Source organism: Oncorhynchus tshawytscha, linkage group LG06, assembly GCF_018296145.1.
Source record: "Oncorhynchus tshawytscha isolate Ot180627B linkage group LG06, Otsh_v2.0, whole genome shotgun sequence".
Lineage (NCBI taxonomy): Eukaryota > Metazoa > Chordata > Actinopteri > Salmoniformes > Salmonidae > Oncorhynchus > Oncorhynchus tshawytscha.
The window spans coordinates 34141721-34154653 of record NC_056434.1 but is presented as its reverse complement, the minus strand read 5'-3'; the positions used below and the strand labels follow the sequence as shown (position 1 = coordinate 34154653).

General features: G+C 42.6%; 1 protein-coding gene across 3 annotated transcripts; it reads right to left on the bottom strand.

Moving 5' to 3' along the window:
• Positions 1–67: 67 nt before the first annotated feature.
• Positions 68–12552, bottom strand: LOC112245391 (selenide, water dikinase 1). Of its 3 annotated transcripts, none has more exons than XM_024413443.2 (10): positions 12447–12552; positions 9487–9615; positions 9077–9173; positions 8888–8991; positions 5999–6106; positions 5750–5904; positions 5466–5556; positions 2108–2207; positions 1629–1841; positions 68–1536 (listed from the first exon to the last, which is right to left on the bottom strand). In XM_024413443.2, the coding sequence occupies exons 2-10, from the start codon at positions 9580–9582 to the stop codon at positions 1322–1324; spliced, it is 1179 nt and encodes a 392-aa protein (XP_024269211.1). In that variant the 5' UTR covers positions 9583–9615; positions 12447–12552; the 3' UTR covers positions 68–1321. The 3 variants fall into 3 exon arrangements, with proteins under 3 accessions (XP_024269211.1, XP_024269212.1, XP_024269209.1); XM_024413444.2 differs by having other exon boundaries at positions 12433–12491; XM_024413441.2 differs by having other exon boundaries at positions 12368–12483.
• Between the last annotated feature and the right edge of the window lie 381 nt (positions 12553–12933).

The following is a 12933-nucleotide window of genomic DNA, read 5'->3' as shown; positions in this document are numbered from 1 at the left end:
CCCTTGATGTTGCTGTGTAGATGGCTACTTCCTGCTTTAAGAAACAAGATGAGAGAACACACAGTCCTTCAGTGTAAGAGAGGATCCAGTTTTATTTCAGTTTGGAAGCAGTGCCTTACAACCCTTTATGGTACCAGATATTAGAAAAGGCCTTATATCAGATGACTGGAGAGTATTAAGACTACACTGATCCCAACCAGGATGATTAGAAACAGATTGTAGATTTGAGATACTGTGAACAAAGTACACTACCGGTATACAAATGATGGAACCTCTAGGTACTGGAAGATTATATGGCACATCAGAGGAAGCTCTGCTACAGATGGGTACACTGGTATTATTTTCATGGAGAAAAGTGCCAACCAAGACTTGAGTGCTTTCCATTTCACCTGCCTCATCATGACCCCTGCTTCCTGAAAAGGTAGTCAGTTGTACAATGCAACAGAGTTGAGACAGAATGCTCCGACTTCTTCAAAATCCTATTGTGTGATCACATCTCTATAGGTGAGTATATCAAATTATCCCAGGCCGTTGTGTTCTTTTCCTGTAAAATGATTTAATGTCCTTGTTATGAATGAACATATCACTGATTTAAAGTTCAGGGCAGCAATGTGAACAGACGGAGTCCACCTTAGATCAGTTTGATAGTGCTCTCGTAAAACAACGCAAGAAAATAAAACATTTCATTTATTTTGGGGGAAAAAAAATACAAAAAGTCAAAGTAAAAAAAGCAACCCTTACGTTCACACTCTTTAAAGGCATTTTTCAATCTTTCAAGGCATCGCTTATAGCTTTCAACTTGAACTAGGCTTTTGAACTGTACACATAGTGAACGGACAAACAAAAACGCTATCTCGCTACCCATCACTTACACATGCTTAGCACCCTTTAAAAAGAGCCCAAAAGGCAACGGACACCCAGTCTCCAAAAGATTCAAAATGAATCAACAGTATCGGATAATCTTCATCATCAATTCTCAAACCCAGAAGCTGCCTGCCTCTACAATTAAACTTAACAGATTACAACAGACACAAAAGGCAAATGGATTTTTACTTTCGTTCTATTCTTTTGAGAGAATTTTTCTTTTTAGTTGTGTGATGACCTGCCCCTAAGGCTTCTGTCTGAGGCAGGTGTGCATACACAGCAACCCAGTTAATTGTGTGTGTGTGTGTGTGTGTGTATGTATACATACATACATACATACATACATACACACACGTGTATACATTTAACACGCTCTAGTTTAAGAATATGCGAAAAAAAGAAAAAAAACTTGTCCGAGCTTGTGGTTCTGGTCTGCGTTGCAGGGGGGTGGGGGTTATTATGAGGTTGCGCCGGGTGTGGGATTGACATTCTGTGTGGAGAGCTGAGGAGCGACCTCGATGATTCGTGGTTTATCGATTATGCGGGCAGTGCGGTTGCCCTTCTCCACGATGCCGATGATCCAGGCCTGGTGGCCCTCACCATATTTAGGAGATTTGATCTCAGCGCAGAAACGAGCTGCTTGCTCCCTGGGAAGACAGATCAACAGACCCCCTACAGGTAGGTAGAGAGAGGTGGGTGATGATTATGTGTGTGAAAGACAAGCAAGAGACAACAGACCGACAAAAACGCCCAGACACACACACCTGATGTCTCAGGGCAGGTTCCGTGCATGAGTCCGAACATATTCCCGCAGGCCTTGGACACAGCTGCCATCTTGGCGAGCACGGGGAGGTTGTGGATGACGAACGACACCTCGCTACGCTGTTGCCGTGCCAATGTCTGGGCGTGGCCCAGGATCCCGAAGCCAGTGATGTCAGTGGCAGCGTGTGCATTGAAGGTGTGCATCAGACCAGCAGCTGTAGAGAGAAAAACAACGACATCAATATTTAAAATCATATTGGTTCAAATAATGGTAGAAGACAGAAGAGAAGTAAGAGAAAGAAGGGAAGGAGTACAACTTGAGGAAATGTACTTGGTCTGTCGAGTTGGGCTGTGTGTGTGTGTGTGTTTCTAAGACAAATTAAAGCTTACTAAACGTATCAAATGGACAGTATAAATCACGCTTCATCGTCCTTCATGAGGAAAAGTCCAGCCTCAGTATTTTACACGTGTGCGTGTGTACCTGTCCTGTTGAGCCGGGCCATGTTCATCATGGCTTCTTGATAGGCCAGCTCTACATCCTCCTGAGTCACCACTAGCTTGATCTTATTCCACTTCTCAGGCTGAAGGACAGACAGAGAGACACACAAACAATATATACAGTACCAGTCAAAAGTTGACACACCTACTCATTCAAGGGTTTTCCCTTATTTTTTACTATTTTCTACATTATAGAATGGTGAAGACATCAACACTATAAAATAATACATTGAATCATGTAGTAACCAAAGGTGTTAAATCAAAATATATTTGAGATTCTTCAAAGTAGCCAACCTTTGCCTTGATGACAGCTTTGCACACTCTTGGCATTCTCTAAACCAGCTTCATGAGGAATGTTTTTCCAACAGTCTTGAAGGAGTTCCCACATATGCTGAGCACTTGTAGGCTGCTTTTCCTTCACTCTGCGGTTCAACTCATCCCAACCCATCTCAACTGGGTTGAGGTCGGGTGAGTGTGGAGGCCAGGTCATCTGATGCAGCACTCCATCACTCTCCTTCTTGGTCAAATAGCCCTTACACATCCTGGAGGTGTGTTTGGGGTCATTGTCCTGTTGAAAAACAAATGATAGTAGGACTAAGCATAAACCAGATGGGATGGCGTATGGCTGCTGAATGCTGTGGTAGCCATGCTGATTAAGTGTGCCTTGAATTCTTAATAAAATCACTGACAGTGTCACCAGCAAAGCACCCCCTCACCATCACACCTCCTCCTCCATGCTTCACGGTGGGAACCACTGGCACGTTCACCTACTGTGCATTTCACAAAGACAGCGGTGGGAACTAAAAATCTCAAATATGGACTGATCAGACCAAATGACAGATTTCCACCGGTCTAATGTCCATTGCTTGTGTTTCTTGGCCCAAGCAAGTCTCTTCTTCTTATTGGTGTCCTTTAGTAGTGGTTTATTTACAGCAATTCGACCATGAAGGCCTGATTCACGCAGTCTCCTCTGAACAGTTGATGTTGAAATGTGTCTGTTACTTGAACTCTGTGAATAATTCATTTGGGCTACAATCTGAGGTGCAGTTAACTCTAATGAACTTATCCTCTGCAGCGGGGCTAACTCTGGGTCTTCCATTCCTATGGCGGTCCTCATGAGAGACAGTTTCAGCATAGCGCTTAATGGTTTTTGCAATTGCACTTGAAGAAACTTTCAAGTTCTTGAAATTTTCCGGATTCACTGACCTTCATGTCTTAAAGTAATGATGGAATGTCGTTTCTCTTCGTTTATTTTAGCTGGTCTTGTCATAATATGGACTTGGTCTTTTACCAAATTCTGTATACCACCCCTACCTTGTCACAACACAACTGATTGGCTCAAATGCATTAAGGAAAGAAATTCCACAAATTAACAAGGCACACCTGTTAACTGAAATGGATTCCAGGTGACTTCCTCATGAAGCTGGTTGAGAGAATGCGTGTAAATCTGTCATCTAGGCAAAGTGTGGACACTTTGAGGAAACCATTTAGATTTTTTTTAAACTCTTTGGGTTACTACTACTACTATTCCATATGTGTTACTTCATAATTTGGATGTCTTCACTATTATTTTACAATGTAGAAAACTGTACAAATAAAGGAAAACCCTGGAATGAGTAGGTGTCCAAACTTATGACTGTACATACATACACAGTGAAATTGGGAAATATTCAGACCCCTTGACTTTATTTTGTTAAGTTACAGCTTTTTCTAAAAAATGTTATATATATATATATATATATAATAAATCCTTATCAATCTACACACAATACCCATTAATCAAAAATCAAAAACAGGTTTTTATAATTTTTGTAAATGTATTAAAATAAAAATGAAATAATACATTTACATAAGTATTCAGACCATTTACTCTGTACTTTGTTGAAGCACATTTGGCAGCAATTACAGCCTTGACTCTTCTTGGGTAGAACGCTACAAAGTTGGGGAGCGTTGCTGCAGATCTATTTTCAGGTCTCTCCGGAGATGTTCGATTGAGTTCGAGTCCGGGCTCTGGCTGGATCACTCAAGGACATTCAGAAACGTGTCCCGAAGCCACTCTTGCATTGTCTTGGCTGTGTGCTTAGGGTCGTTCTCCTGTTGGAATGTGAACCTTCGCTCCAGTCTGAGGTCCTGAGCGCTCTGGAGCAGGTTTTCATCAAGGATCGCTCTGTACTTTGCTCCATTCAGCTTTGCCTCGATCCTGACTAGTCTCCCAGTCCCTACTGCTAAAGAACATCCACACAGGATGAGGCTTCCACAACCATGCTTCACCGTAGGGATGGTGCCCGGTTTCCTCCAGACAGGACGTTTGGCATTCAGGCCAAAGAGTTCAATCTTGGTTTCATCAGACCAGAGAATATTGTTTCTCATGGTCTGAGAGTCTTTAGGTGCCTTTTAGCAAACTTCAAGCAGGCTGTCATGTGCCTTTTACTGAGGAGTGACTTCCGTCTGGCCACTCTACTTTAAAGGCCTGATTGGTGGAGTGCTGCAGAGATGGTTGTCCTTCTGGAAGGTTCTCCCATCTCCACAGTGGAACTCTGGAGCTCTGTCAGAGTGACCATTGGGTTCTTGGTCACTTCCCTGACCAAGGCCCTTCTGCCCGATTGCTCCGTTTGTCCAGGTGGCCAGCTCTAGAAAGAGTCTTGGTGGTTCCAATCTTCTTCCATTTAGGAATGATGGAGGCCACTGTGTACTTGGGGACCTTCAATGCTGCAGAAATATTTTGGTACACTTTCCAAGATCTGTGCCTCGACACAATCCTGTCTATGAGCTCTACGGACAATTCCTTTTGACCTCATGGCTTGGTTTTTGCTCTGACATGCACTGTCAACTGTGGGACCTTATATAGACAGATGCGTGCCTTTACAAATCATATCCAATCAATTGAATTTACCACAGGTGGACTCTAATCAAGTTTTAGAAACATTTCAAAGGAAACAGGACGCACCTGAGCTCAATTTCGAGTCTCATAGCGAAGGGTCTGAATACTCATGTAAATAAGGCATAATAATACATTTGCAAAAAAAATTTAAAACCTGTTTTAGCTTTGTTGTTATGGGGTATTGTGGGTAGATTTTTCAATTCAATTTTAGAATAAGGCTGTAACGTAGCAAAATGTGGAAAAAGTAAAGCGGTCTGAATACTTTCCGAAGGCACTGTAAACATACACACGACATTAGACCACTTTGAATTGATGAAAACCACAGATAAAGCTTTAACTCGACTGTAGAGGTTGATATTTTGGAACAAATACAGACACCTTGTTTGTTGACATTTTAGTGCTGAAGTTACAATATAGGCTATTAAATCAAATGAAAGGTGGTTTGTGTGTTGACACTTACGATGTCCAGCCACTGGTGTACAGCCACAGCCACCTGAGTCCCCAGAGGTTTGGTGAGCACCAACACATCTCCTGGTACTGCGTTATCTGGCCTGGGAGACAGCAGAGAACACATCAACATGATCAATTCTGATATCATGACTATCACAACGCAAAACACAGCTCACATGAACAAACTAGCAATAGTTCAGAGGCTTAAACAGAGAACAAGAACGAGACGGAGAGAGCGACCGAGAGGGGGCAAGAGTTGGACAAGAGGGTAGCTGTCTATGAGAGCGTTCTTACATGATGAACTCATTGGGTTGACAGACGGTGGTGGCCACACCCCCCATGACCACCCAGGGGTTAAGCACAGTCTGTCCCCCTGTCACAGACGTGCCTGCTTCCTCTGACGCGTCTTTGAAACCCTGGATGATCAGAGGCATCACCTTGTCCCGCTCCTGACAGGGAAATAGAGAAAAGAGAGGGACAATTTAGTGGCTGGGTGCTAGCCATTGGTGGTGGTGGTGGTGTGTGTGTGTCAATGCAATTGACCTTTTCTGACAGTTTGTTACTGATCCCCAGTAGCATCAGCATGTTGTCACATTCCGTCACTCCCATGGCATACAGGTCACTTAGAACGTTGGCACACGCAATTCGCCCCTACAGACAGTTATCAAGAAGGCATTATTGACATGATTTAGAAACACTACATGACCAAAAGTAGGTGGAGAACTGCTCATTCCAAAATCATGGGCATTTATATGGAGTTGGTTCTCCCCTTTGCTGCTATAACAGCGTCTACTCTTCTGGGAAGGCTTTCCACTAGATGTTGGAACATTGCTGCGGGGACTTGCTTCCCATTCAGCCACAAGAGCATTAGTGAGGTCGGGCGATGAGACGTGGCTCACAGTATGCGTTCCAATTAATCCCAAAGGTGTTCAATGGGGTTTAGGTGTGAGGTCAGGGCTCTGTGCAGGCCATTCAAGTTCTTCCACACCGATCTTGACAAACCATTTCTGTATGGACCTCGCTTTGTACATCGGGGCATTGTCATGCTGAAACAGGAAAGGGCCTTCCCCAAACTGTTGCCACAAAGTTGGAAGCACAGAATCTTCTATAATGTCATTGTATGCTGTAGCGTTAAGATTTCCCTTTACTGAAACAAAGGGGCCTAGCCCAAACCATGAAAAACAACCCCAGACCATTATTCCTCCTCCACCAAACTTTACAGTTGGCACTATGCATTGGAGCGGGTAGAGTTCTCCTGGCATCCACCAAAGCCAGATTTGTCTGTCAGACTGCCAGATGGTAATACATCACTCCAGAGAACGCGTTTCCACTGCTCCAGAGTCCAATATCGGCGAGCATTACACCACTCCAGCCGACGGTCTTGGAAACCGATCTCATGAAGCTCCTGACGAACCGTTATTGTGCTGACGTTGCTTGCAGAGGCAGTTTGGAACTCATTCGTGAGTGTTGCAACTGAGGACAGATTAATTTTACCCGCTTCAGCACTCGCCGGTCCCATTCTGTGAGCATGTGAGGCCTACCACTCTGTTGTTGCTCCAAGACGTTTCCACTTCACAATAACTGAACTTACTGTTGACCGGGGCAACTCTAGCAGCGTAGAAATTTAACAAACTGACTTGTTGAAATGTTGGCATCCTATCATTCATGTTGAAAGTCACTGAGCTCTTCAGTACGGCCATTCTAATATCAATGTTTGTCTATGGAGATTGCATGGCTGTGTGTTCCATTTTATACACCTGTCAGGAACGGTGTGGCCGAAATAGCCAAATCCACTAATTTGAATGGGTGTCCACATACTTTTGTATATATAGTGTATGAATGAAGATAACACATACTCCGCTCAAGGTGAAAGACTCCTGTCCAAAGCTCTCCGTAACTATTCAATCTACAGTGCATTCGGAAAGTATTCAGACCCCTTGACTTTTCCCCACAATTTGTGGAATTAAATAAAAAATGTTCCTCATCAGTCTACACACACTACCATCTACCCCATAATGACAAAGCAAGAACAGGTTTTTAGAAATGTTTTTTTAAATGTCTTTTTAAAAATACCTTATTTACATAAGTATTCAGACCCTATGAGACTCAAAATTGAGCTCAGATGCATCCTGTTTCCTTTGAAATGTTTCTAAAACATGATTGGAGTCAACCTGTGGAACATTCAATTGATTGGACATGATTTGGAAAGGCACACACCCATCTACATAAATGTCTCACAGTTGACAGTGCATGTCAGACCAGTAACCAAGCCATGAGGTCAAAGGAATTGTCTGCAGAGCTTCGAGACAGGATTGTGTTGAGGCACAGATCTGGGGAAGGGTAGAACAGGCCGCCCGGCAAACTGAGCAATTGGGGCAGAAGGGCCTTGATCAGGGAGGTGACCAAGAACCCAATGATCACTGACAGAGTTCCAGAGTTCCTCTGTGTAGATGGGAGAACCTTCCAGAAGGGCAACCATCTCTACAGCACTCCACCAATCAGGCCTTTACGGTAGAGTTGCCAGACAGAAGCCACTCCTCAGTAAAAGGCACATGACAGCCCGCTTGGAGTTTGCCAAAATGCACCTAAAGGACTCTCAGATCACGAGTAACAAGATTCTCTGGTCTGATGAAACCAAGATTGAACTCTTTGGCCTGAATGCCAAGCGTCACCTCTGGAGGAAACCTGGCACCATTGCTACGGTGAAGCATGGTGGTGGCAGCATCATGCTGTGGGGATGTTTTCAGCGGCAGGGACTGGGAGACTAGTCGGATTGAGGGCAAGATGAATGAAGCAAAGTACAGAGAGATCCTTGATGAAAACCTGCCCCAGAGTGCTTAGGACCTCAGACTGGGGTGAAGGTTCATCTACCAAAAGGACAACAACCTTAAGCACACAGCCAAGACAACGCAGGAGTGACTGAATGTCTGAGTGACCCAGCCAGAGCCCAGACTTGAACCGGATCTAACCTCTCTGGAGAGACCTGAAAATAGCTGTGCAGCGACGCTCCCCATCCAACCTGACAGAGCTTGAGAGGCTCTGCAGAGCGGAATGGGAGAAACTCCCCAAATACAGCTGTGCCAACCTTGTAGCGTCAGACCTGAGGCTGTAATCACTGCCAAAGGTGCTTCAACAAAGTACTGAGTAAAGGCTCTGCATACTTATATAAATGTGATATTTCCCGGTTTTCATTTTTAATACATTTGTCTAAAAACCTGTTTTTGCATCGTCATTATTTGGTATTGTGTGTAGATTGAGAGGGGGAAACGATTTAATCAATTTTAGAAAAAGGCTGTAACGTAACAAAATGTGGAAAAAGTCAAGAGGTCTGAATAACTTTCAGAATTCACTGTATATGATATTCTCAGGACCTAAAACATGTGGTATAGCTGAAAACAGTAACACAAAGAGTGGTACAGAATGAAAACATACCATCATGTAGGGGTCGTCCACTATGGGGTAGATGTAGTCTGTCGTCTGGACGAGAGAAAGGCCCCCGTGTCGGAGGGGGATGACACAGGTGTCCATACCAATGCCTGCATAGAACAGAGTTATTATTAAACTGTAAAAGTTATCTAAAGAATGGATGTGATTAAAGTGCATATGTGTATGTGTTCATACCAAGTCTGGGCATGACAGCCCCAAGGAACTGTTCATCCTCCTGATAGTGGTTCTCCTGCAGGGCTTCTAGAAGCTTCTGTAGCACATCCTGGGGCACCTATGGAATAACAAGCAGATTACCTTAGAAGTACAAGTCAAGCATAATCATAATCATCCTAATGTTAACATTTGTAGTGCTTCTCACACTCATCACAGTTTATATTGTATAGTTATGAACATAGAGTAAATGTCTGCTCGTTGCTCCCAAACATTATTTAATATTGAAGCTAGGGATACAGCAAATAATATTCGTAAGCAGCAAAGACAGAATGTTAATGTCCACTCAATTTAATGCCATTATACCAGTAGGCAGTCTTAGATGTTGCCAAATAACTCTCTCTTTACAGCGTCAGGGGTGTAGAAAAACCCACCTTGCAGCCCGTTCCTTTGAGCTCAGTGAATCGTGTGAGTCTGAAGCTTTTGTCTAGCTCATAGCTCTCTGGGTTAAACGACTCTCTGACAGACATGGCTGGAAACACTTTGGGATCTCAGTCGATAACCTGAGGTGGACAGAAGAGCGGGAAAAGGGAAGAGAGGAGAGAGGGATGAGAGACATGTCTGGAGTAATGCTGGACATTCACCACTGACTACACCTCTACTCTGTTCAACTAATCAGGATACAGTGACTTAGGATAACGGAACAGAGAAGGACTGAGGGATGAGTGAAGGAGAGAGAGTAAAACATGAAATATCCAGTTGTTGTGTAACTACAACTAAACTGAAAAGGTACAGGTATAGCGGATGCTGACATTTGGTTAAAATGTATCCTCGGGTATCAATAGTGTGGAAGAATGTTGAAGAATGATTGACTACGTTATAGTGCTATTAATGGAGATTCGGGTTATAACTCCAAAATGTCCAAAGTGAGAACTTGCAAATACCTAATACAACCAAAACTGCCTATTAATTTATGTATCGTTTAGTGGCTGAATCAGTTGATTCATGTTTTTAATTTGTTTCAAAACCCTATCTAAAATCAATCATAAATGAATTACTCAAAATACATGAGGGAAAAAGTGAACTTCTTAGAAAAGTCAGATGTTTAAAGTAGGATACATCCATCTAGACAGATTGTTTCAAAGACAGTATTGCTAAATCTTATTTGATTGTTCTAGTGAGCTGCCTACCAGGGATGTAGTGCTGCCATAGGGCTGCATGGGGAGCACAGGCAGAGCCGCAATTTCAGAATACAAAGCTGGTGAAAATAATTCTGGAAACGTATTCTGATCAATTCTATTTAATTACCACTCAAATTCCATGAAAATTATAGTAAATGAATATGTAAGCTATAGTAGCCTATAGGTAGGTAAATGGTGGTTTCTTCCCTGCCTTCCCTCTCTCTGGCGTGTGTGCAGAAGCAAGTCAGTCGGAAGCTTGACCACTTTGTGCTGGCCAAAACCAACGTAACAAGCCACAGACAGAAAACTCTACCAGGGGTTGCTAAAACAGCTGTCCTCAAAACAGGTTGTTATGGACTTCGGGATCACGTACTTGAACTCGCCCTACTGTCCGAGTGCTTAGCTTGCAGAAACGTACCACCCCTATTCCATATGCAAACAAACGGATCCACCCCATGAATCATCAAACTAACAAGATCTAGGAACCAAATTCACTGTGCCTGCCTTGATGTTCAGAAAACTCCATGGACCCCTCTTCAGTAGTGGAACCCAGAACGATGTGTGACCACTTGGTTAAGGTGCAGTCCTTTCACCACCACAATTCAAAGGGCCCTCAAATCACTTAAAATAACCCTCAACGAGATATGTTGCCCATGCTAAATCCTACTCGTCACTTAGTATTATTACAAATAGAAGATGATCAGTTCTCACAATGGTGATTATTTAGTAATCAAAGCTGAATCAATGTCTCGCAAGCTCACAATTATTAATTAGTATGTTACATAACAGAACTGAAAATAATAGTAGGGCCTATAAACACTGTAGCTTTGTAGCAGATTAAAGCAGATGTTACACCAAAAACACCTCCTCAGTCATTTCTTATCTGAAGCTGAATAGTCATTTTTTCCCCTCGTGGCCAAAACTAGGCAGGATATAGGTCTGTTTTGATTGAAACAATATAGGTCTACAAGAAAGGCTAATAGTTTGTTAATACCATCTGCTTTAATTCACGTAAGAAACAGTAATTCAAGAAGATCAAAATACATATTCCCATGAAATTTATTGAGATCAAATGGATTGGCATGCAGTTTGGAGTGTCCACTGGTAAAACGTGAAGATTTAACATTCACAACTGACAGTCATGGCATATATTGAAATGAGGTATGCCAAACTTGGTGTTTATGAGTATTAAATGTTCTGACAATATGTGTGGGCATAGGAAGACGTTACATTTGGAGGATGCATTTTATGCATAGGCCTGTTCTGTTCTACAATGATATTAATTAAATAGGCTACATATGTTGGTGCAAACTTTAATTGAGAAATGATGACATCATTTACATTTTTTTTTTTTAAATCGCTCCCTCCCCGAAAACAAATAGCACTACATCACTGTTTACAAACACCTTTAAGGACATTGAATCAGACCTAACTCATGTAATTTCTTTGATAAATAAAACAGAAAATCCAAGCCGCAGGCTAGGACTAGGAGCAAACTTTCCCTGTGTGATCGAGCCTGTATTTCATCATGGCTCTGGCTAAATTGTTGCGCTCAGGGCCTAGTTTGAAACGGTTTAACAGGGGCGTTTTGGAGGCTCCTGAAACAGTGCGAGGAGGATGTGAAGTTGGGCTAGTGTGCGCCAGCTCCAGTTAAATCATGCACCAGTCATTTGCAGCCAACTTTCAACTTCAGCAGTCAAAAGTTTGAAATATGAACTATCTACAGACAGTAAAACATGATGTTAACAGTAATTCGGTGGGCTAGCTGCAAGACAGGAAAAGCCCACCGATTTGAACAAACCTGCCTGAGAGCTAACGTTTGCTAATCAAAGAGTTAGCTATCAATCAAGTATGACTGATTGGGCCTCATACAGGATTTAAAAAACGTACAGAATAGTACTGTATTCATCATTTCAGTTATAGAAACCAGAACAATAAGGAGCATTTTATGGTTCGAAGTAAGCGGGAGGCGCAGTGTATAAAAATGTCGGCGGTGGAAAAAATTAACCCCTTCGTGTCCAGCGCCATGCGAGACGTGCAACAACAGACTTTGTAACAATAAAATAGCGCCATACATGCAACTTGCACACCGTTTGTCATCATATGCTGCCTACGATATATTTAAAGTACCCACCCTTGCATTTACAGGGCTGAAGCGGAGGTGTATTCCTATAACATTTCCCCTTTAATTGCTCTCACCAGTTTATCCTTACCGGTTTTGCTTTAGCTTCGGGTCTCCCGATACAAGAGAAGGGACGGTACCAGAATGCATTTGGAGTAAATCGGGTGCCTCTGACGATAGCCTGACGAAAAATACATTTCTTTTTATTTCTTGTTTTACAACAGAATATTACATTTATTCGGCGTTGGGAGGTGCATAAAATAAATAGATGTACATGCGTCAGATTATATCGCAACGTGAGGAAAGTAATCACAACTGGGGAGTTTTTTTTATTAAGCACGAGCAAAAATACTATTTTGTCTGTGGCATGAGATCACAAAGGGTCCTTCACAAGGAGACTGGCGGTTTTACCTCCCCTTTAAAGAACCGCAGAGTCTGGCAATAAAAAGTCAACAATGGATTGTACCTTTAATTTAGTATTTTCCCTCCAATGTGATCCCTCACATCAGTAGTATTACATATGCTGTAATCTAGTTTATAGTATTCACAGTAGAAACAGTGCATGCGTAATGTTATAT

Bases quoted from the DNA above. Each gene is read 5' to 3' on its own strand.
- LOC112245391 (XM_024413443.2), bottom strand. From the start codon at position 9,582: ATGTCTGTCAGAGAGTCGTTTAACCCAGAGAGCTATGAGCTAGACAAA. The intron at 9,174-9,486 runs GTGGGTTTTTCT...GTTATTCCATAG, and splicing joins TCAAAGGAACGGGCTGCAAG to GTGCCCCAGGATGTGCTACA. The intron at 5,557-5,749 runs GTAAGAACGCTC...GCTGTCTCCCAG, and splicing joins CAACCCAATGAGTTCATCAT to GCCAGATAACGCAGTACCAG.